The 27083-nt window shown below is 32.9% G+C and overlaps 1 protein-coding gene across 4 annotated transcripts in view; it reads right to left on the reverse strand.

Annotated features, from left to right (window-relative positions):
- Positions 1-20949, reverse strand: part of LOC125066265 (gamma-aminobutyric acid type B receptor subunit 2) — a 50930-nt gene extending 29981 nt beyond the window's left edge. For all 4 annotated transcript variants that reach the window (XM_047674280.1, XM_047674278.1, XM_047674277.1 and 1 more), the window contains exon 1: positions 20564-20949. In XM_047674280.1, the coding sequence (XP_047530236.1) occupies positions 20564-20876 (313 nt within the window). In that variant the 5' untranslated portion in view covers positions 20877-20949. The remainder of the gene's footprint in view (positions 1-20563) is intronic.
- Positions 20950-27083: the final 6134 nt, after the last annotated feature.

Genomic DNA, 27083 nt, shown 5'->3' on the forward strand with positions numbered 1-27083 from the left:
ACTAATTAACTTTTTCTACATCGACTCGGCCGGGAATCGAACCCAGGACTTCAGAGTGGCGTAGCCATGAAAACCGGTGTACACACTACTCGACCACGGAGGTCGTCAAGTTTTATTATCCTTTTGGATAATGAGCGTGAATAGATAGAGCACTTACCCCTTCAGGTCATATAAAGCCTTGCAATAAAAACATGTTAATTTGGCACAGGAGCAGAGCAGAGCAGATTGCAGTTGTTGCAGTTGAACGATAATTCAAGTAACTCCAGTGAATGCACTGGTTATTTCAATGAATTCAAACGTCAAAGTAAAAAATATCGGACATGATACAATTTTGTACGGTGTTTCAGACAAAAGCGATCAACCCGTGTGCTCTGAGGCGTGTTTAAAGGCACATTCGAGTTCTGTATGCTAATTGGTGCAGTTAGTTAGAAATATGTTTAAAAACGAATTGTTCGTAGTCCTCAGTGGCACACATGTATTCTTCCCTTTAAAATTTACATTGAACACATAAAACAGATATTTCGTATATTGTAGGTATGAAAATATATATTTATTTTTATCTATATAACAAATAATAAATAAATAAATATTGGACAACATCACATACATTACTCTGATCCCAATGTAAGTAGCTAAAGCACTTACATTGGGATCTGAGTAATGTATGTATGCACAGCTATGGAAAATCAGAAGTAACTATGGTAAAACAAACATCTAGACCTAAGACAACAGAGAAAACTAATGAACTTTTTCTACATCGACTCGGTGAAAACTACCCATGAAACCGGTGTACACGACCACGGAGGTCGTCAATTTCTATTTAAGTCGGTTCAGCAGTTTAAGCGTAAAGAGGCGACAGACTTACTTTCGCATTTGTAATAATAGTATAGGATTAAAGATAGCAAATAAAGCAGCATCTTATTAATTTAAAATAATATCACACTAATATTATAAATAACATCCCTTTTATGTTGGATTTGTGTCGATATAACTCTTTAGGGGCTCTGTTCCGCTCATAGCTCGACTGAGCTTTCCTCGAGATGTGAACGTGATCTTGAGCCCCTGCTTTCCTCGCTAGTGCGTACAGAATCAATCAATCCGGCTACCGGCCTCTTTAGAGCTGTCTGAAACAGGACACGCAAGGTCCGCGAGCGGGATTGGCCCTTTTCCGTTCCTGCTCCGTCATCTCCTTCTGAACCACGACCGACTCACGGATTCGGTGACACACCGTCCTTACTTCGCGTCCGATTTTATACAGGATGCTTCAAGACAATCATGGCCGTTCATTAACTGTGTAAGTCGGATGGTAGCGAAATCAACCAATTTAACGTGTGTGACATAAACTGACCATAAATATATATCACTAGCTCACAGGCGCAAAGGTCTAATTATGTAAAACGTTTACATAATAATATAATTACATATAAATCTTCTTATAAAAATACCCATTTGGTATATATTTTTTTATATTTTCAACTACCATTGTCATATTTCATCATAAAAAATAAAAAATAAAAAATACGTTATAAATCCACTTTTAGGCGTTGGTGAATGTTTTTGAATGAATTCTTGCTCGATTAATCATCTACGTATTCGATGAGTCAGCGTCTATTGCATGCTAAATGTAAAAATAAATGAAACGAAAAAACTGTTTTGCATTTGTAACTCGCGTTGTACATTTTTCCGTGATAAAACGTAACCTACGTGCTATTACAGATAATCTATCTCGGAGTAAAATTTCATTCATATCCGTTCAGCAGTTCTGGTGTGATTGAGTAATAAATATGAATCCATCTGAAAATTCGCAATTATAATATTTGTAAAAGTGATACAGTTTATAAAAATCCTATAAAGTTAATACTCTTGTTTGATTTAACTTTTTTATTTCAATTCCAATGTTCTTGTAACATACAAACTTCTTTGGTAAATTAACTTGACCTTGAAAAGAGATTAGAGGAAGTCGAAAATGCGGGAAATAAGGGGCTCTTAGTGAGTTGTTTTAAAACTAAAATGTTTCGTTTCACGAACAAAATTCTTACAAAACAAAGGCAGCATAAAATCAGGATTATTCTCGAAACGAATGTAATATAAAATTCATGTTTTTGTTCACATACCGACATTCGCTCTTCGTTACAGAAATATAATGTGCGTGCTGTCATAGACTATGGTTCCGTTTAATATTATTTTCAGAAATTATATAGAAAAATATAATAAAACAGTACTTTTTAAATTTCAGTAAAAAATAGTGCTTTTTGTAAGCCCACCTAGTAGCCATCCCAAATTCTGCCACCAAGCAGGAATACCTAGAATTGTTGTGTTCCACCAGTTTGAAGTGTGAGTGGGTCTTATAACTAGACACAATGGACATAACAACTTGCTTCCCAAGGTTACATCACATTGGCGGTGTAAGGAATTATTTAACTTACTAACGGTGCCAATGACCAATCTGGATGTCAAATCGATTGTTGACATATTAAAATAAAAAATAAAAATCTTTCTCTACTAATGCGATCTTCTAGTAAGAATTAAGGCTCAGGATCAACTGTACGACTGTACGTGTAATCCGAAGCACGAAGTGTAAACACTAACGACTTCCAAACTCTAGGATGCTACTAACAATTTCTTGACAGGGAAACGCCATATTTTTTATTGACATGACCTTGTCATGGAACCCGTGATTTCGGAAACATTGGGTCTACCTTTACAGTCAAAAGACCAACGAGACATTACAGTTACGTTATGTATGTATTATATAAATTTTATTAAAAGCGACATTGTCAAAACATCGATGTAGTCTTTATGTAGGTAAATGTAGGTTTTAAAAAAAATGCTACTTAATTCGCTCAAGTCGAAAATCAAGTAACTGATTGATAAATGATAATAGCGTAATATCAATTGATCCGTGAAAAGTTCTCATTCTGTCACAAGCAACTGTTAACTTAACTTTTCCGAAGTTAAATAACATTGAATTAGTTTTAATGAACTTCGACCTAACGGTTCTTTATACATAACTTTAAAGTACTCTATTAAATCTGTAAATGTTTTACAAATAAATTTATAATTTATAAAACCAATTAAGAACTGGTAATTTTTCCCTTTATGATCTTAGGTAACTTTTCCCTTTATGATTAGGACTAGAAATACAGATACCCAAATGTTTTTCTCATTGATATTGTCAATTTGTACTTAGTAGGAAATCATCATATCCCTAATAACATAAAAGATCACACCATAGGAATAGTTAAAATCATATTTATTATTATTAATATACTGATTATACGAAATTAAAAATTATGAAATTCGAGAAGTCCCGGCCGATTTTCCGTTTTGTTTTATGGAACGGAACCCTGAACCGTATACACTAATCGCTTTAAACTCAAGCCGCGAATACAGATTTTTATAAAGCGTTATTTTATCAGAGGTTGCGAGTAAGAGAAAATTAGCTTATTCTGGTGGTTCAATGAGATGTGCGGGTTTCGTATATGTGTTGATGTGAAAATAAATTTATTCGTTTTTTTAAGGCATTCACGGAATAAGTTCGTATAAGCCATTTGAACATTTCGATTTGCGATGTTATATCTTGCCTGAAGTGTTTCATAGAGATAGCAGTGATCTGTGGTGATAGATAACATAGCAGCAATTAAAATTTACAAATAAATAAATTATCATAACAAAGAATATAATATAAAATTCTATACTAAAGCGTGAGCTTCATAGTACAAAGGTAATTTCAATGATTCAAAAATTATGATTAAATTTGAATCGAAGTGAAACAAGATAATCTGCTTCCAACTTCTATGACTGAAGATTCATGGAGTTCATACACAAAAACAACACTTTATTTGATATCTTTTTTTCGGCTTTATTTTCTATGTTGTTGGGCTTCGTGCAAGACATCTGGCTGGGTCCGTCAAACGTAATACTTTGTCTTGTTGTGTTCTGGTTTGAAGGGTGAGTGAGTGAGTAACCACAGGTACAAGAGACATAACCTCTAGTTGCCAAGGTTGGTGGCGCATTGGTATTTTGATGAATGATTAATATATATAACTTAGTTGATTCTTTACGTTAAGATTAAACTATTTATTTTGATTAGTAATATGGTTTTTATTTTGACTCGAAATTTAACTTATAATGAAAGTCGGTAAACCGTTTGATAGTTTGGATAATTCGTTTGATAGTTACCGAGCAAGATAGGTGGGCAGGCAACTAAATAATAATATTATAAAATTAGTTAATGGCTTTAATTATAATACATAACGTAACGTCCTCAAAGTAAAGTGCATTTGTGAAAAATAAAGTGTTGTGAAGTTTGCTTGACTAAGTTAATAAGAGAAGGCCGTAACAATATCTTACAGTACCAATGTCTATGCACAGTGCCATGCCACCACTACTTACTTGACACCAGGTGGCCCCTTTGCCAGTCCAAATGACATAAAATAGTATTGTTAGAAAAATTAAGGCCATTGTTTGAAATTTTACCTTGTGAGGTATCCTGATAAGGTCAAATTAAGGAGTGTGGTGGAAAAAGTTCCAATACTTCTTTTTCTTCTTCTCTTTTATCCAGTAGTGGTACCACTGACTTATGTTATTACGAGTAGCTTCTCTCTAATGTGTCAAAGTAGACCTCAGTTTCAATGTTTTTATTAACACCACACAGTATTCATGGTTTAATCTAATTTGAGAAAATACAATGTACGTAGTTAGTTTCAGGTAATTAATTTTTCAAGCCTTTGAGCTACTTGCTAGCTCTTAATGGATTGCGAAACCCTGATTGCTTTGTCCTGTCAATTCTAGTTCACAAAGTAAATCCTGGTTGAGACTGAACATAAACCGCAGAGTGACGTATGGGCTGTAACGTTAGTGTAATGTTAAGCGGCATACCAAATTTCAGAGTTAATTTTCAACAAACTAATGACGAAAGTGCTCTTTAATAGGCTTTAAATAAGGACTAATTGTGACGACGTTAACATTTAAAACACGATGTCAAATACGAGCATAAATGTAAAAAAATATAGCTAGTGTCACTGTTTACTTGGTGGTAGGGCTTTGTGCAAGCCCGTCTGGGTAGGTACCAACCACTCATTAGATATTCTACCGCCAAACAGCAGTACTCAGTATTGTTGTGTTCCGGTTTGAAGGGTGTGTGAGCCAGTGTAACCACAGGTACAAGGGATGTAACATCTTAGTTCCCAAGGTTGGTGGCGCATTGGTGATGTAAGGAATGGTTAATACTTCTTACTGTTAACTGTTAATATTACGCCTATCGTATTGCACTAGTTATTGTCTACAATTATGTATTATAAAATATTGTATCTTATGATAATTATGTCAATATCTGTAAACGTGATTCATAATGCTTAAAATACTAACTAATGTAGTTGTGTAGCCGTAATAATAGATGGCGTTGTTTGCAAATCATTACTATCACTGTAGTTTGTTAAACATAAAGGTAGATGGCGTTACTTGTATAACGTTGATAACAAAATTTGTAATAACGTTCATTCCGAGTGTATAAATAAGATGAAAAAAGTGAACTATGCTCTCAATCATTAAACAGAAGTGCTGAAATATACTGCATTTTATTACCACGCCCTAACATATCAGTGCGTGGGATAAAGGAGTGATTTTTTTTTTCTATCACCCCTGAAGAACTCAATAACGCCTCACAATGGGAAATGGCCGAAGACGGAGGACAAAATCACCTGAGTCCTCGAACTATCGAAAACGTCGACGTGATAGTTCCAGTTCTAGTACAAAAAGATTGAAGCGGTTAGAAACAATGGTCGAAAAACTTATAGAAGAAACAAAAAGTTATAATACACAGTGTCAAGCGACTCCTGGATTGGTGTTAACTTCAAATCAAGCTCCGGAAACATCTACAACAGAAGATAATACTGAAGGTAGGTTATCAAATTTGTCTGTAGGAAATAATAAAACTGGTACAGAAACAAGAAATCTAATAAGTAATGTACAAAATATGTTTCAAAACACTAAGAGTCAACCGTTAAATTCAAATATGATAACGTATCCTTCATCGACTACTGCAATTCATAGAAATGATCTTCCAGTTTTTAATTTTGGAAATGATACTAAATTCTTCGGAAGGCTCGATAATTTGCCTAAATTTAATGGAAATACTAATATTATGCCTGTTCTTACATGGATTCAACGCCTGGAGTCACTTGCAAAGTTATACGGATGGGACGAAAGAACACTTGTCTACAACATGACTGCTTCCCTGGAAGGAAACTCGTTGCTGTGGTTCGGGCATCTACAGGACATCAACATCACTTGGGAAGAATGGAAGAAGAGGCTCTGCGACTATTTTCCAACGAGTAGAGGGCTAGCCGCAAAACTACACGAATTCGTTAACGTAAACAAGCGTTCGGATGAAAAGGTAACTGATTTTTATTATAAAAAAATTATCTCAAGGGAAAGCATGTGACTTATCAGACCATATTATTTGCGATGTTATAATTTATACTCTGAACGACCCTTTATTAAAAGCAGGTGCCCGTGGGGCCGGGTGTAGGGACACTTAAGCATTGTTACATTATTTAACTGATGCTGCGATAGAACCGTTCCATTTTACAAACGATAAGTCTTCTAATATTTTCGCTGATAGAATTAAATGTTTTAAATGCGGTCGTAGAGGTCACTTAATAGCGCAGTGTCGGGCAGAATCTGTGAATTGTGATACGTGTGGCAAAATAGGGCATACATCCAATATTTGTAGGAGTAATAAGAAGTGTACTCCTTGTGGCAAGTTAGGACACGAAATTACAGATTGTTTTTATAAAAATAAGGTTCTTAATAAAGCAACTAATGAAATCTTAAAGAATTCAGAGGCCTCTACATCACGAAATAAAATTAATAAAATGTTTCACATTGGTTCAGTAGACGAGGGTAATAGTAAATTTTATAAAACTGTTAAGGCCGATAATTTTAACTTAACTGCATATATTGACTTGGGTAGTGCTTGTAATACTATAACTGAAGCCGCTGCTAATAAAATCAATTTAAAAATTGATAACAATTCTCGAACTAGTATAAAAGGCTATGGGGGACAAATAATTACACCAATAAGAAAGGCTACCGTTCTTTTAAATATTGATGGGGTTAGTGCGACATGTCCTGTTTTAGTAGTAAATAATAATTTACAAGATACTGACATGATTGTTGGGGGGCTTTTACAGAATTACCAGGTATTCATATTGCAAAAACAACTCGTGATCTAATTTTTTCTAAAAACAATTTATGTTCAGAATTACCATTTAATGAAGCACAAAATGTTCAATTAAATAAAATCGAATTAAAAATTCCTTACGATACTAGTTTAGAACATGGTCTGAATAGAATTTTAGTGTTTTGTGAAGAAGACATAGAAAACAGAGTATTTGAAGTAAACAGATCTGAACACAGATGTCCAAGTAAAGAAATAGATATACCAAATCAAACTATTCAATTTTTTTGATAATATTGCTTGCATTAATGTTCTTAATCATTAATTTGAAAATGTAACCTTGTATTCTACATCCTGTATAGCTCGTGGTAAAAATTTAGAAAATGAGAATAACACCATAGACACTGATTTAAAAGAAGAAGATTGTAACAGGCTTAGGGATCTTTTGCATAAATATAAACATTATTTTGAAGATAATTCTGGAATAGGTTTATCTAATATTGAAATAAAAATAGAAGTAGAATCTAACATTCCTTTTTATTATCGACCGTATAGAATGTCACTAAAAGAACAAGAAATTATAAGGGCAATAATTCAGGATCTTATTGAAAAAGATATTATTGAAATTAGTAACTCGCCATATGCAAGTCCAACTATACTTGTACCAAAAAAGAATGGTCAATATAGAATGTGCGTCGATTATCGACAATTAAATAAAATTACTAAAAAGGATAGATATCCCCTGCCCCTGAGCCATCAACATGTTACTTGGTCAATATAGGTTTGAATTTGCAACTGCTTACATTGATGATATTTTGTGTTTTTCCAAAAATGTAAATCAAGGCCTTCAACATCTTGAAATCATTTTAAATATAATAAGTAACTCGCGTATGACGCTTCGTAGAGATAAATGTTCATTTTTAAAAAAAAACCAGCGTTGATTACGTGGGCCATATTATTTCTTGTGGTGAAATAAAACGCTACCCAGATAAAATAGAAGCCTTAAGTAAATTTTCAGAACCTAAAAATATTCACGAACTTAGACGATTTATTGGTCTTGCGAGTTATTTTAGAAAATTTATATTTTCCTTTGCAAAACGTATCCAACCATTATCGCTATTATTAAAAAAAAATACTCCTTGGGTCTGGAATCAATTACATCAAAGTTGTTTTGAAGATATTAAAAAAAAGCTTTGCTATCTGAGCCAGTCTTGGCAATTTATAACCCTCAGTCGGAAACACAACTTCATACTGACGCGTCTAGTCATGGCATAGGTGGTATTTTAGTACAAAAACAACCTGTTAATAATTTTAAACCGGTAGCTTATTATAGTAAACAAAACAGTGAAGTGGAACAAAGATATCATTCATATGAGCTAGAAGCAATGGCAGTCGTTTTTAGTGTTCGTAAATTTCGTGTATATCTTTTAGGCAAACACTTTACAATATTGAGCGATTGCAAAGCTCTTAGTACTACATGGACAAAAAAAAAAGACATTTTACCAAGAATAGGTATTAGCTTAGGTATGGCTCGAATTACAAGATTATGACTTTACTATACAATATAGACCCGGTATAAAAATGACACACGTAGACGCGCTTAGTCGTAATGCATTACCATTACAACATATTGATGAAACTAATTGGGGTCATTGCGGTTCAAACAGAAGACCCAAAAATTCAAAATATAATTAAAAATATTGACAATCCGGAATTTAAAAATGAATTTGCATATAAAGAAAATATTCTATATAGGTTAGTCAATAATCAGCTTAAAATAGTTATTCCTAAGTCGGTAAGATGGAGGATTGCTAAAACATATCACGATGATAACGGTCATTTAAATGAAAAGAAAGTAATCGATTTAGTTCAACGCGAATACTGGTTTGAAAAGTTAAAGTTTATTACGAAATATATTAAATCTTGTATATCTTGTCAATATTCTAAACTACCCACCGGAAAGCGTCGCGGATTTCTACATCCCATTAATAAAGGTAATTTGCCATGGAATTCAGTTCACGTTGACCACTTAGGACCATTTTGTTTATCGGAAAATAAAAACGCATATTTATTGGTCATAGTCGATGCATTTACCAAATTTACATGGCTTAAACAGTGCCGCTCATGTAGTGCCAACATTTTCATTATTAGCAAGAGTTTTTGGTTTACCCGAGAGAATCATAAGTGATCGTGGTAAAGCTTTTACCAGTCGTTAATTTTCAGACTATTGTAAATCTAAACAAATTCGTCAAATTCTAAATGCCGTATCTTGTCCACGCGCAAACGGGCAAGTCGAGCGCTATAATCGAACTATACTCCAGTCGCTAATTGCCTATACAGGAGACAACGATAATAAATGGGAACAATATGTTCCATTAGTAGAACGCGGTATTAATACTGCTATCAATAGTACAACTCAAAAAAGTCCCGTCGAACTTTTATACGGTTTTAGACCAGGATTTAAAATAGATATACCTAATAGAGACGTCCCTGCTATCAGTTTATCAGATGTGCGCGCAGAAGCTGAAAAGAATACAAATCAGGCCGCAAATAATTCTAAACAAAGACTTGATAAAAATAGATTACCTAGTATTAAATATAACGTGGGAGACTTAGTGCAAGTTCAGATACGTATAATTAAAAAGGGTTTAACAAGTGGTAAACTGGTCGATAAGTATGCTGGCCCTTACAAGGTTATAAAAGTATTTGATAATGATAGATATCGTGTTGTATCATTAAATAAAAAAGGGCGTAAATATAATAATGTTGTTTCATCGGATAAAATGAAAAGATTTAATGTACAATATTTAAGCGATGATGACTCTGCTAGTTCTAAATCTGATTAAAAATGTATATAGTATAAATATTGATATAATTATGGTGATTTTATTATAATATATTGTATCAATTAGTTTGTACAAATAATAAAAATAAGAGATTTTGTTAATACTTTATATGTAATTCGAAACATAAATTTTCTTCTATTTGACAAGCTAGGTTAGTCCAGCTTACGTTAAATAAAAACCGCTTGGTGTGGCCAGTGGTAAGAAAATTATATAGTGTGTTGAGTGTTTTTTTTAAGTGTCCGCGAAGGTTAGTCCCGCGGAAGCCAACTAGAGTGTGTCCGTTGGCTAGAGATTAAAAAATATATAATAAATAAGCAGGGTGTGTCCCATGAACTAATCACATTACCAGGTGTGTCCGGTAGTAATAAATAAAAAAATAATAAAAAGTTGTAAAAAAAAAAAAAAAAATATATATGTGTACAATAGATTTGTTACGTAGTATTGTATTGTGTTATTATGTATAAAAATTTCTAAATATTGTAGCATTACGGGGGCGTAATGTTTGTCAGGAAAAGCCGAATGTTAACTGTTAATATTACGCCTATCGTATTGCACTAGTTATTGTCTACAATTATGTATTATAAAATATTGTATCTTATGATAATTATGTCAATATCTGTAAACGTGATTCATAATGCTTAAAATACTAACTAATGTAGTTGTGTAGCCGTAATAATAGATGGCGTTGTTTGCAAATCATTACTATCACTGTAGTTTGTTAAACGTAAAGGTAGATGGCGTTACTTGTATAACGTTGATAACAAAATTTGTAATAACGTTCATTCCGAGTGTATAAATAAGATGAAAAAAGTGAACTATGCTCTCAATCATTAAACAGAAGTGCTGAAATATACTGCATTTTATTACCACGCCCTAACATTACTTAATTGGTCACCACCGCCCATAGACATTGTCTATGGGTCGTGGTGACCACTTACCATCAGGCGGCCTATTTGCTCGTCCGCCTACCGATATCATAAAAAAAAACCGAAGCATTCTAACGATACACCATACATCCAATTCTGTTCTGGCATTTATAATTTAGGGTTGGTTCACCAGTTGATTCAAGGTTACCAACCGCAAATTTATATATGATATATGTAATGGGTATAATTCATTTGACTGTCTCTTTGGTCTAGTGGCTAGATAAAATATTCAGACCACAGGTAGGGCCGATAAAAATACTTCTCAGTGCCCCGGAAAGCACGTTCAAGGTTCATCACGTAAAGGATCATGGTTCGATCGGAATTGCCATCCCATCGGATGAGAGTGAGGGAATAGATCATGCACCTGTGTTTGCACATACATTTGTGTACTAACATGTCCTAAATGTTGGCTGGTGACCTTTCAGATTGGCCGCAATGGCTAAAATCAAGAACATTTTGGTGACGCTTTTCCCGTTGGATTCCGTATAGCTGTAAGGTGTACTCAATTTGAGTGGTGTTGGAAGCTTTTTATTCAAAGCATAAATTACGGTAAATTTTTCAATCAACTTTTTATTTTTCTTTAGTTTCAGTGTTAGGTTTTCAAAGGAAACACAACACTCAGCTCGACATTACACCTACTCACATATCGGGTGTTTTTTTCTTGTAGATGTTTGAGATTCGTTCGTGCAGTTTTTGTACAAATAATTTGTTATTCCTATTTAGTTACACTTCATTCAAGAAGTCTCTAAAAATAACTACTAATTAAAATATATATAGTATAAAAGCTATTCAACATTTTATCTTAATAATCAAAGAATCATATTTTGTCAAGATCAAATTTTGGGTGACAATAGATTAACTGATTGGCACCTCCCCAGACTAAGCCCATCGGCTCAACCGGCGATTGCGTTTTTCTTATTAAAAATAAAAGTTTATTTAAATATAGATTAAAAGGATTTTTGTTATGTCTTTATTGAATTACTCTATGACACTTGAAATTAATTACACCAAAGTTGGTGAGTATTAATCCATTAGTATTAATTACGATATTTAATGGCGAGGACCCGGGTCGAGAGATGTCATGTTTGAAATTTATTCAATCAGAGAATATTGAATTTGCTTTAAGTGTTTAGGTTAACCAGATTTTAGGCTTTAATGGGTAAACCAATAATTGGTATAAAATTAAAGCATTTTTAGATTCATTTATTTTGATTAATCTATATAAAAGTTTCATATTTTTTTTAGGACTTCATGATATATTATTATTAGTATAAAGGAGGTAAGGCTTAGTTCGAGCCTTTCTGGGCAGGTACCACCAACTCATCAAACTTTGCGCCTATTGTCCACACGCTTTAAATAAATAGGATATAAACGAAAGAGCAATAATTAATTTTCTTTATTAAATACTACGGAACCAATCATCCGGATTAGATGAACTTGGTTGCAGTTGAACTTTGGCCTTTAGTATATTGTAACCTACTTAGATTTAATTCTCAAGACCACATTTTCCAGTAGACAAAACAGGGTTAATGTTTAAGTTAAAAAGACTGCGGGGAGGTGGTTTTTGTCTACTTTTATTTACATTTGAAATTAAAAAATATAAAATTATATTCTTTATTTAAGCAAATTCTAAATGTAAAATTATAATTCATGTATTTCGTAAACCATCAAGTATAGCTATTTTAGCTGATTTATTTATAACTCTTGTTACAGATAGAGCATAATTATGACCATTGGTTTTTGTAAACATATTTGCTATAGATAAAAAAAAACTAATTATTTTTCACCTCCCAAGTGAAAATAAACATTATAAATAATATAATTAAAATATTCTTTACTAGTTGTCGCCCGCGGCTACGCTCGCGTTTTGGGGTTTGATTGTCATGTGCTAGGCAATATAATTAACCACACTTAAAGTAATTTTGAATCGTCATGTTACTGGTTTAAATGAAAAGCTATTGGTTTGGAATGTACATATATTCCACGTACCAGAACTTCCACGTCAAGTAACTTTTTATAAAATAAGGTACAGAGTTTCTCTCATTTTTACAGCATGTTAGATCTAACTTGATATACATTGACCTCGAAGCGCTCCTTGACCGTAAACTGAACAAACTTCGGGCGCTTTGAAGTGGAGAGTTCTCCAGTCGTAGAATAAGGAGTAGATTAAATTCAGTATCCGCTCGTCTATCTCATGTCGAATGACCATTTGTATTTTATCATATAATAAAAAATCAGTTATTTCAATGGATAATTGCGTTATTTTCACTGATTATACTAAGAAAGAAATCATTATAACATTTATTTATGTTCATTAAAAATAGTGTGACAATGAAAATGGTTATTCTGCCAAAATTAATGTTCATTATTATATAATACTGTAATTGATATAAATAAAATACTAAGAATTGTTTTTAATAAATCTTTGTTTTATTTTCAACATTTGTCCCTATGACATACATTGTTGGGAACTTATGTTCAAATAACAATACGAGTATTCTAGAAGCACTCGCCTTTTCATAGCATTGTTATCTTTGTAATTAGCTTATGACTCAAAATAACGATAATATAAATAAATCTTAAGCAAATAATAAAAAATATGTAAAAGTATAACAATAATAAATGTTTAACATGTCCAAGTGTATGCGTTCAAATCAAATCAAATCATTTTTATTCAAGTAAATTTCACAGTGTGAAAAGTTTCAGAAGTGTTTTTGAATCGTCAGTAACACTACCACTGTTTCGGAAAGTAGCCTCTAGCGCGAAGAAACGGCAAGAAACTCCCATAGTTGCTCTTTTCGAATAAACAGATTTACAATAATTAGTGTTCTGTGATGGAACTCGAGCCTAGATTTTTTGGCGTTTTTTCGAAAAAGCTTATAAGTTAGACTAGTTATATCGTAATAATGCCATTATGAACGATTTCGGCCACGGCGGCAAATCTCAAGAGAGACCAGCAAGGACATGTAGTGAAAAAGTGTGCAAAAATACACGTGCACTCTCGATTCCCTCGTAATCCGATGATGAACAATTCCGATCTAAGGCTACTATTTAAAACCATCTTCCTTAAAGTTTCATAAAATAGCCTTTTAACTATTAAAAAGTGACACCTGTGTCAAGAGCGGACCTTGGAACGATGGAATGATATTAATAAAATTTAACAAAATATAAACCTAATGCTGACTTATCCGTGTCCAAAAAAAAAAAGAAACTTGTAATGTTTGCCTAGTTTTTTCTCATAATAATTGATCCAGGTTTGAATTTTTTAATGAAAATGTTTGTTTTCTTTGCCTCGAAAAATATATTCAACATATAAAATCAAGATGTACGACTTTTAATCTAATGAATTGGAAAGCGATCTTTAGTATTATAAAATAAGAATGCTGCTAATTTATGTCGACATTAATTAATATTTCTAAAAAAATACACTAATTCCAGTATAAAAAAGGACCAAGCAAATGCAAAAAATAAACTTCACCACCGAGCACGTGTAGCTCAAATTAAATACATTAAAACACAGCGATGTGGTATCTACGTGTTCCGTTCTTGCTAACTCGCATAGCATACAAAAGCTTAAATTACGAAAGTAACTAGGTACATATATGTTCTTCAATTCCATTTAGTGTCTTGAAAATCTCTACTCGTCGTTTAAAAAACTGGACAAACAATGCGCGCACGTATTTGATTCGATATCCACAAGACTTTTTCGATCTCATTACGATAGTACCATTATTGCAGGAAAATCGTCAAAAACATTCGCCCTTTTCAATTCTCTTCATATAAAGATCGCAATTTGCGATTGACTCTTAAACTTTATTTTTATAAATTAGGTCATTACCGTATAATCCCGTTGCTCTAGTTGCTTATATGACATCCAAGGGTTTCGGTTTTAAATCTTTCTAACCAGTAAAAGTATATTAGGTTTGTCAGTCTAGATATTGTAATTTCAGTAGTTCGGGATAGCAAAATAAAATTATGTTTTACAATGATGTTCCAATATCTCTATATTTCTTTTATTTTTTTTTTTATGTCAGAGGTGGCAAACGAGCAGGAGGCTCACCTGATGGAAAGTTACTACCACCGCCCATGGACATCTGCAACACCGGGGGGCTTGCAGGTGCGTTGCCGGCCTTTCAGAGTACGCTCTTTTCTTGAAGGTTCCCAAGTCGTATCGGTTCGGAAAAACCGCCGGCGAAAGCTGGTTCAACAGCTCAATCATTTTTAAATAAGAAATAGTGTTACATGCCGGTATTAAATGTTATTCCATATAAAATAATATTAATGAAGGTTGTACAAATTATTGATCAATTAATTACAATAAATATTGTATATATTTATAATATGTTATAATAATAATAATGTGATATAATTAATGATATAATGCAATTAATATTGACAGTCAGACTGGTTTTAGAAAATTGGAAGTGTTACAATCTCTTGCAATTAATTCGGTAGGGATTTGAGGACCAAGTCCTTCGCCTGTTCCTCCGGTCGTGTTATATTGCCATTCACCACAAATAATTGGGCAGAAGCAGTTTGTGATTATTTCCTTTGATGTTGGCTAGTTTTCTCAATTGCGAAGTTTATGACAATTGAGATATCAGTATATTATTATTATGATAATCAAGATTAAACAAGATAAGTATTACTTTCTGTCAGTCTCCTTTCTCATGTGAGACTAACCAAAGACACATTTAGTGTACTAGTGTGTGCGCCAACAAAGATGAATGCTCTATTCCCTCTCTAACATAATCCGATGGCACGGTACATCCGACGCGATCGAAAATAGTTTTATAATCTGTTGTATTGATACTAGCTGTGCCCGCGACTTCATGCACGTTGTTTGAATTTATGTTATTTGTAATTGTAGCGTGATTTTATTTTTATTCTATACATAATTCTAAAATAAAAGTAGCCTAAGTTACTCCTTATTATATCCGCTATCTGCCAGTGAAAGTCCCGTCGAAGTCAGTTCAGACATTCAAAGCCGGAACAAACAGACAGACAGAAATTATAAAAAATGTTATTTTGGTATATGTACCATGTATACATACATATGCATTTAGTAAAAATGGGTTATTTTAATATTACAAACAGACACTTCAATTTTATTATATGTATAGATAGATAACGAGATTCAGTTTTTTATCGATCTTTATCTTAGATCAAGGACAAACAAGTTGTCTGTAAAATAATAATAAAATTAACTTAAAATTAGCCTTCGCTTCGATAAGGATGATTTCATTATATTTAATTTGATTTTTTTTAAAGCCAACTTGATATTGGCCAATCTACTTGGTGGTAGGACTTAGTTCAAACCCAAGGTTCCACCCACTCATCATATATTCTACCGGCACAAGGGTACAACTTAGTTTGTAATGTTGGTGGATATTGGCGATGTATAATATGGTTAATATTCCTTACCGTGCTAATGTCCACTCACCATCAGTTGGCCTATTTGTTAGTTTGCCTACCTATTTTCTATAAAGAAAACAAATACCACTTAGAATGTTGGTCTAGAACTCTGTATCAGGTATGCTATAAGATTTGAGAGAGATGAGATCAACAATACGTACTTTGTATCCGTCTTATTTAAATATTACAGTTTTTTAACAAAAGTTTAAATTTACTAATTGAGGAAAATGTGTCAATTATATATGTATATAAACACAATATAAAAGTCTAGGAGAGGATTAAAGTTTATGGAACGAGAATATTCCTTTAAAATATTAATTAAATCTTTTGAAAGTGTATTATCGAGTTTCCAACTAATCTCGTCGTAAGCACCTAATTCAACCGTGCCCTTTATAGAGGCTCAGTACACAATGACCGACAGCAGAGAATTGAATTATTAGATATCTGATCCGTCTTCGAGCGGATGTAATAAAGATTTTATCCTGAGAAATATATTTTTAGTGTAGATTTATGTCTTATCAGTTTTTTTCGCGTTAATTAACTTAATCTTTTTTAATTGAAGATATCTTCGAAATAAATCCAGGCCCTTGGCTCAACTGGGTTATGGGGTCGCAGAATCGTTAGGTTACTGGCATATATTCATGGCTAGTGCTTACGCTCACCGGGAGTAGGGGGTTATCAGTAACCCGTTAACCCTTTAGCATGAAGCCCTGCATGGTAGGTGGGTTGATTGTGAATGTAATGCCTCATGTGTTTTAAAGGAATTTAAATTTATATTAAATGCTTAAAATAATTTAAAAAAAAACAACAACAAAATATTTATATATCATATTATTTTTATCGTTTCTTTTTCCAAGATATATTTTTGTCCTTCACTAAACATCTTTAGAAATATAACACCTCGCCTTCACTGGTGACAGGAAAACTGATTCATTTTTTACCCAGAGGATCGGAATTGCGATTCATCGGGCAAATGCTGCTACCATTCTCGCCATTCCACGCAGTCATGATTTATATAGTAACTACTTTTAATTCTATATTTATATATAGTTAAAGACTTAATAATTCTTATTTAAATAAATTACTGTTACATAAATATAATATCATTCATTGATCGTTGAGTGATCACAATTATATTCATATATACTAACTAACGTTTTTGATATTAATGTACGATTTTATAATAAACTATTTCAAACTATTAGTTTAATGACAACTTTATCATTATTTAGAAAATTTAAATTCAAATTAGTCAAATTATCGAAATTGGTTTTAATAAGTGTTATGATTACGTTTAATAAATAAATGTCATATACTTTTGTATAGAATACAACAGATTATATCAATCAATCTAAAAACCTTTTTTTTTTGAAGATAAATGAAGACATTTTTAAAACATGCGGGTTGCCTGTAATTTCACAAAGCGGTTGGACCCGTATCAGATGTGACAGCGTAAAACAATATAGGATTTAAAAATTATGTGTGACGAGGAAGAAAAATTAGCAATAATACGTAATATTATTTATAACAATTTATCGCACAAGTAAGTACCGAATTTATGAATTAAGCTCTTATTTTTATTTAATTTCATTGGTATATACTATATAAATGGCAATAAACCCACTGATATGTACATCAAGATAAGCTTACCCAATATTAACGAAAAATAATAAAGTATAACAATGAACAAATGTAGAAAGATATATTTATATATATTTTATGGCATTGGTTGGCGGACGAGCATATGGGCCACCTGATGGTAAATGGTCACCACCGCCCATAGACAAAGGCGCTGTAAGAAATATTAATCATTCCTTACATCACCCATGCACCACCAATCTTGGGAATTAAGATGTTATCTCTTGTGCCTGTAATTACACTGGCTCACTCACCCTTCTAACCGGAACACAACAATACAGTGTACTGTTATTTGGCGGTAGAATATCTGGTACCTACCCAGACGGGCTTGCACAAAGCCCTACCACCAAGAACTATAACTGTTACACTTTTTTTGTTCTCGCTGTAAAGACGCGTTACGGGTTTTCCCGACCTGAAGCATACGGGTCACACCAGTGCCTACAACGCTTAGATACCGGAACACCCAGAAATAAATTAGTACTCTTACAACTACCCTTCGTCTCTTCGGGTGGCGTTACGGGATCGTTTTTGCATGATACCGTGACATGTAACTTTTATCAAGGATACAAGTCACCGAGAGTTATTTTTTAATACAAGTTAAGAATTATGGAATATAATATATGTGTGTTATGGTTATTATACTTCGGGACAACCTGTCAAAGGTTTGTTGTGTTTATATATACAGAAGTCCTTAATGGCTCTCTTCAGTCGCTACTGCCCTGAATTCAGTCCTGCATAAATCAAAGTACGCTTAAACCCTCTTTGTGAACTATGAGAACCTTGTGTAATTATGAAAACCCTATTCGAGTTATAATATATATTGGGATTAAAGTTGTTTTATCTTTAATCCCTGTATATGTTTTGATAAACTATGTTTCTCTTAGGTATTATTTTATAATATTGTATAAACAAAAAAAACTGACTTAAAACAATACTTTGACCGTATCTGGTCTCCTTTTTGAGAATATTATTTCTTCAAATTTAAAAGGGTTGCACCATTGTCTATGGGTGGTAGTGACAACTTACCATCAGGTGGTCCATTTGCTCGTCCGTCAAACTATACCATTAAAAAAAACAACAAATAATATAACAAATTATGAGTTTATCGACATGAGTCGATCAGTTGTTACCTAATTTACTAAAACAACAATCCAGTTGCAGTTCGATCGTAGTTTACGATTAAACTGAGTTTTATTTTAATGATGAATAGTCGATGTTGAATCGGAATAGAATACGGAACGTATCATAACCGTTAAATGCTAGTAAAATAGAGCCCAAATTCAAAAATGGCGGAGGTAACAAATATTAAAAGAATTACAACCGAATTAAGACCGCTAGCTTTTTTTGAAGACGGTTAATTAGGTATCGTCACAGTATATGTCTATTATATATGTTAATCTGTTACTTTTATCATAAATATTCTTTTGTCTATTTGAAAAGATTCAAAAAATTACACCATTTTCTATTCTCTTTGTGACTGAAAACTGAAATGCTTTCTTTGCCTACGTTTAGCACTTGTATTTTATAAATAAACAAATAGTGTTCTTTGGTGCAGTGGTTTCACATTTGAATTTTTTTATTGAATATATGTTGGCGGGTTGGTGAATTTGCCATCAGGCAAGTAGTCATCACCGCCCATAGACATTGGCGCAGTAAGATATATTTTTCTTCCCAATTCCTTCATCGCCAATGCGCCACCAAACTTGGGGTCTAAGATGTTATGACCCTTGTGCCTCTTTAAATCAGAACACAACGATATTGCTATTTCGCGGTTAAGTATCTGATGAGTGGGTGGTACCTACCCAGACGGGCTTGCACGTAGTTCTACCTCCCAAACTAGTTTCGAGATAAAACCTGAAGAAGACACAATTATTGTCTCATAAAAAAACAATTACTCAAGGAACGTATTATCAAGTCTTAAAAAATGTGGCGTTAATTTATTAAGGGATTGACATTGAATTAAGTAAACGATATTTATGTATAAGAATAAAAAAATAACGAAAATCACTTCAATATTATGTCATAATAGGATTTCTCGCAAAAATTTAGAACGCGATGCTGCTTCGATATTGAAACGTATAAAATATATAAAAAGTAACTTAATAAAAACAATGGATGAGATACAATATGCGTACAGACAACGTGTCTGACGAGATTTGGATTAAAATTTATTTTTCTCCTTATATAATATGTATTTTTACATTAAGGAATTTTCCTAAAAAATCATTTTATTTATTTTCGTATATATATAGCAGGTTAAAATAGGATGTACACATTCTTAATCTGTTTTTGTTTGTTTTCTTAATGTGTTTTTTAAATTTTGTGTTCTCGATGATAAATAAAAAAAAAGCGACTAATCTAAAAGAGAAAAATAAAATACTTAATCATTTATAAGGAAATAAAGTGATATCTAAAAATGTCGCACCAGAACTAATTTTTAAGGTTACATTAAAAGGCAGAACATTAAAACAGTTGATTTCAAGAATATTTTTTTAACTTCACCTGCAATAAAAAACGAGTTCAATCTCAATCAAATAAAACTCAAATTTACTTACCATCATCGGAACTGGGCTTTGTTGATTTTGTAAAGTTCTTAATTAAAGGAAGGGTAAGGTTAGCGGGATGGACTGATGAGTCATTAACTCTTGTAAATAAATCTCGTTCAGACGGCTGTTTTGTAACTTCGACTTTATAATTTTTATCCAATAATTCACTTGGCGTATCTGAATCAGTGTTGAGGTTGAGAACAACTTCCTTTGTATCACTACTACTTCTGTTGAGTGTTGTTGAATAATCGTGGAATAATTTTGATCGTGTTTCTTCGTCAATTTTTAGTTTTCCCATCGCTTCTTCTTTCGTGTAACCCATCCGTCTGTTTTGTCTAATTTCTCTCAATGTTGTTCTTTTAATATCAATATGATCTTTCGTTGTGTTTCTACCAGTTACCTTTGTTGTATTCAAATGATCTATTTCATTATTATCTATATGATTTATTTTGGTTTTAATATCTTTATCTAAAATAGATATGTTTGGTAGTAAATCATTTATTGGACTGTTTAAAGTTATATTTAAAAGTTCCTTACTTGCGCTCTTGTAATTTCTCTTATTAATTGCTCTGATAGTATCTTTTCTTCGAAATCTATTCAATAGAGATTGGTAACTCAATGTATTCATGTCATTTTTCAAAGATCTATAAAGTGTTGATTCTTGAAATGCGTTATGTTTATTTAAATTAGGGTCATCAGTTAGATTATTTTTTTCGTGTCGTATTTTATTGATGGCATTGTTCAATTTTAGATCATTTTGATTAGTCATTTGTGTATGATAAATTGGTAAAATTAGAAGGATTAGGGGGAGGGTGAGGATAAAGTGGGTTGTGTTAAAGGTGGGCTCGCGAAGGGGTGAACAGAGGTAGGTCGGCCGACGTGGACCCCTCATACCAGGCCGGCGGTCAGCGTCGACTACGCTGAAACAAATACATTATGATTAATTATTTATTCAAGTATACAATAGAAATTAGAAATTCACTAAAAGTAAAACATGGATTTCAAACTTTACTAAATGTGCTATTAATGTAAATTATAGTTTAGCTTGTAATATAGTCTCTAATGGCCGAATCGTTAAAATATAGGAATATAAGTCGAAGATGTCGGTTTGAAAATGAGGAAGCACCACTAAATTTTAGTGTTATTATGCTTAGCGTCATCATGATACATCAACTTATGCTTAACGGTTTAATTTACCTAAAATTTTTACTTTATCTTAACTATGTTTTGTTTATTTGTTATTATTCTCAATAAAATTATGAAATCATTAATTTATATAATGCATAAAACTTATTACTCCGGTTCTTCACATATATATATATATATATATATATATATATATATAAAAATAAAAATATAAATTTCCCATATAAAATAAAACAATGTTACAGTTATTACAGTAATTGGGGCTAAATATAACTGATCGATTAAAATTGACAATCATCCGATGAGGGTTACGTTTAATTTGAAATATTTACAACAAGCCATAACTAAGATAAAAATTATCTCAATTTGAAAGGCTACACGATCCACGGGGATCGTGTGTTATACTAATAACTTTTCTAAGTGAGAGGTCAAACAAAAACGTATTTTTGGTTTTTATTACGATAAGACCGCCACGTAGCAGGCTCTTGATGGGTGCGTCATAATATATCAAGGCTACGTGATAACATTTTTACAAAATGTTGGAGTGCTTTTGTTTTTGTGGGGTTCGTAATTTTAAATTATAGTAATTTGAGCTTACAGTAAAAATCCCAGAGGTATTAAAAATTACGTGATATTCAGTGTAATGTATCTACTTCACATACATGGTGTATGTGTAGTAATAGGAATAAAATAATTCCTACTATGGCGATCCGAAAAACTTCTGGAGGACGTCCTACGTGGTCTCCACTCTAGAACACCAACTCTAGAACAACCCATTAATTCCCAACAATAGCCGATCATCATATAAGTATCCCAGCTCCATCTTGGATCTTTGAGTTTGAGTGGTAAGTACAACCAAGGGAACCAAAATGTTACCTCGCTCGTGCCTCGTCGCTTCGTAGTTACACTAGCACATTCGCCCTTTAAACGCAACAATGATAAGTATTGCTTGTCGGAAGAATGTGTGATGAGTGGATCGTAACGAACCAGATAGGCTTGCACAAAGCCCTCATGTCATGATGTTTATATTACTAAATGTTTAAAACATTCAAGTCTCTCATTCACCAAGTCTACATCACCATCTATATATCAAGGTGAGTTCATAGAGACTTGTGCTGTGTGTACACCCTACCACTCTAATATTCTTACCAAGTCAGCTTGTCTTAGTCGATGAATGGCTATTTATATCGCGCGAAAAGTTTTAATTGAATTTTGATTGAAGTCGAATCCAGGGTCGGTTTATAAATTAGGAACTTTCTATTTTCAGAAATAAAAATAAATCCTTCCAGAGCAACGGAAACCGTATCCTCGTATCGTGTAATTTTTATGAAAATATACATAAAATGCATGAATTTTAATATCATTTTTAATTGGTAACATCCGTACAACTTTAACTCCGAGCTGCTTTAATTTTTACTAATTAATGTTCTCACTTCCTCTGCCCAAAGGTTGTCTGGAAATGATTTCTCATTTAGAAAATGAGACTGCTTTCAGTCGTACATTATTTCATGGTAGTTTTATACGTACTTTTCTTTCGTTATTAGTACAATAAACCATTGTATAGTATATCGTGTTTCGAAATTTATACACGAACAATAAATATTACTAAACTTATGTATTTGAAAATGAGTTGTAGTAAAAGTAGGTTTTGGAATTGGTTTTTAAACATTTTATTTTTATTTTCAATGATTTTGGAAGATTTTACTAATGCTAAGTGGTCACTATATACTATTAATATTGGCATTGTAAAACGTATTAATATCCTAATGCATCCTAATGCATCCATAGGCCACCAACTTTGGGAATTAAAATGTGTGAAAATAAGGCACCTGATTTTAAAGCACCTGTACGAGTCTCCTGGGAAATAAACTACCCTTAATGCTGTACGCTTTGGTCTATTTTGAGAATATTTTTAACTTATTTTAATAAATGCGATATTCTCTCGGTGAATAAATAACTTTCCATAAATATAACTCATATATTTGTGTATAAATACGTTTTATTTGTATAGATCTGTTCACTCGCAACGTCGGGATTCTCCCCGTTAAATTATCGGTGTACATTAGTACGAGTGACGCTCGTATTTACAAGACGGCCTTAGTGTGCAAGACGACTAACATAAGAATCAAAACAGCAATATAATAGAGATTAGATTATATTTATACTGAAAAGAATACTTATTATTCTATTAAAAGGAAACTGAGTTAAGAGTTAGAGTCGCCGAAAAGAATTGAAGTGAACAAATGATCCAAAAATTCGTCCCTTATTCCATTCCAGTGATGTCTTTGTTCCATTTGCAGTTGAAACACTTAGACCTCGGGAGTTGGAGTAATAGTGCAAAAACCTTTATTAAAAGGACAACACCTCGCCTAAAGAGGTTAATGTTTTTTCCAGAGGATCGGAACGGGAAAACGTTGCTTGCTTTCTTGCCACCATTCCACGCGGTCATGATTTTTACAGTAACTTTTCTTTTTTTTTTTTACTTTTTTTTGTATTCTAATTGTGCAGGAAGCTCATCTGATGGAAAGTGACTGCCACCGCCCATAGACATCTACAAAACTGAGGGGCTTGCAGGACGTTTTTTAGAAATGTGTAGTATCTTTTCTCGAAGATTCCAAGGTAAATTTCTAAATTAAACCCTTTATGTTAATATTTTTTATGCAAATAAATATATTTATAATAATTAAATGATAATTTATACATATTATGTCAAGGGATGTCATTTATATTCATGTCAAGGGGCGCGCCTTCGTAAATGAAAAGACCTATTCTCCTTTTTGAGCATATTGTGAGTACTGGTGAGTAAAAGATAAGAGAACCTAAATTTTCGTCTAGCAATATATAATATGTATAATAATTACATTATTTTAAATAATATAAAGAAAAACATTATAGTTTCCGTACATAATGCAACTGACACAACACTTTATGTCAAAATAAAAAACGCGGTTTTTGACAATTTTTTGTTTTTATTGTTATAACGACAAGGCATCGTCCAGCTGAGCCTCATATTACCTGCCTTTGCAATCAATTTATCTCATAATCTATAAGCAAACAATTTCGACCAATTTACGACCAAAAGTAGAAATAAATAGGTATAGTTATGGGAAAGTAAATACAGTTTATCAGCCGACGTAGTAGCATCAGTTTCCATTTTAAAATTAAATTTGTATTTCAAACTATCACTCGAAAGTTTTGAAATTTGTTTTAACACGGATGCACGTATTTGTTCTAATCACATGAAAGTTTCACATTAATATTGATAATAGTGTTAAAATGAACATTGCGTTGTTTACCGAGGACAAACTATGGGAGATGTGATATACTAAAACTTTGTATAGGTGATTTGTACTTGTTGGGCTTGCATATAATATAACATAAACAGCCTGTAAATTTTCCACTGCTGAGCTAAGGCCTCCTCTTCCTTTGAGGAGAAGGTATGGAGCATATTCCACCACGCTGTTTCAATGCGGGTTGGTGGAATACACATGTGGCAGAATTTCGTTGAAATTAGAAACATGCTGGTTTTCTCACGATGTTTTCCTTCACCACCGAGCACGAGATGAATTATAAATACAAATTAAGCACATGAAAATTCAGTGGTGCCTGCCTGGGTTTGAACCCGAAATCATCGGTTAAGATGCACGCGTTCTAACCACTGGACCATCTCGGCTCAAATAATTTTATTTATTACTAGGACAGAATTACATGAGAACTTATGGTAGTAATAAGATAATGAAATTCATGCCTGTGACGTCAATAGTCCTAATAGGATGTCGTCCGGCCGATATAGGTCACGGCAGCTAATCTCATGGATGACATGTGTGTGTGTGTGTGTGTGTGACAACGGCTTTACGTGCTGTCCGAGGCACGGGAGTGTACAGACTTTTTATGAGAATTTTAGACAGAATAACGATTTATCGGTTCGACCTGGGGTATGAACCCAGGACCACGGACTCTCTGGCCTCATATCGAGACGATATCTCACTCAATATATGAATAGTAAAAATATATATATATATATAAAGATAATTGTATTTAATTGTTTAGAAATGGATCATTAGCATCGGAAATGGTGGTAGGGCTTTGTGTAAGCCTATCTGGGTAGGTACAACCCACTCATCAGATATTCTACCGCCAAACAGCAGTACTCAGTATTTATGTGGCTCACTATGTGATATTGGCTCACCCTACAAATCGTATGTAGGGTGAGTGAGCCAGTGTAATTATAGGCACAAGGGTCAAACCATCTTAGTTCACAAAGTTGGTAATGCATTGGTGATATAAGGAATGGTTAATATTTCTTACAGCACCATTGTTTATGGTGGTGCAACTTACCATCTGGTGGACCATTTGCGAGTCCGCTTACATAAAAAAATACCTGCTACAGAAAAATAAACAAATTTGACTTCTTTATTATTTTAGTATAGATAACATATAAATATTCTGTATGTGTGTGTAGTTGAACTTCTAAACGGGTCGACTGATTTCAATGAAATATTTTGTTTGTATTTGAATTTAGTTTCTAAGTCCCTGGATAGTTTAGATTGAACAAAGTAGGTGGCGCATCCTATCGGGAAAGTAGGGATCGGGAAGTAAATAAACCGACGAAGTCGGATCGTGTAGCAAGTATTTCATATATAAGATTATATAACCAAAATTATAAATTTATATTGGTCATATAATTATATCGATTAACACCAGTAGCTGTTAGATGTAACTTTACCGATATGAAAATGAAAAACCTTCTAAACGTGGTCTTGTGTTGAGAAAAAAAAAAACAAATAATGAGATCCCCTATTTCAAAGTTGAACAAAAGTAGCCTTTGACATTTCAATTCGACTCTCGATAAAGGCTGAATAGAGTTCGGAACAAAGCCTTATTAAAATTCAATTTAAGCATGCAACGAACAAATTATTTACATTAAAAACAGTAATAACATTGATGATATTACTCTGTCGATGTCGATGGCAAAATTATTTCAACAATCGTATTAACGAAAATGAATTGGGAAATCGGGACATTTTGCAATACATAATAGTTTGACTTCAACTTGACTGACTTTCATATTGACTCATTGGTGGATAACCAAATTAAGATCGGAAGAATACGACGTTTCATAAATGTGAGCTGACTGCACTATTGCTCAGAATACGCTTCAAGCTTCGAGTAGAATACGGACACGCAGTCTGGTTCAAATAACCGCTGTTTCAAATAACTAAAATATAATTATCATTGTACATGGAAAATGGTTAAAAAAAATATATCCCGCTGAGTTTCTTTCGCCGGTTCTTCTCAGGTCTGAGGTGCTAAATTCCGAACCGGTGGTAGATTTTTGACAATCAATAAGCAAGTGTAAACACTTCTATATTGAATAAAGATT

Source organism: Vanessa atalanta, chromosome 9 (assembly GCF_905147765.1).
Source record: "Vanessa atalanta chromosome 9, ilVanAtal1.2, whole genome shotgun sequence".
NCBI classification, from domain to species: domain Eukaryota; kingdom Metazoa; phylum Arthropoda; class Insecta; order Lepidoptera; family Nymphalidae; genus Vanessa; species Vanessa atalanta.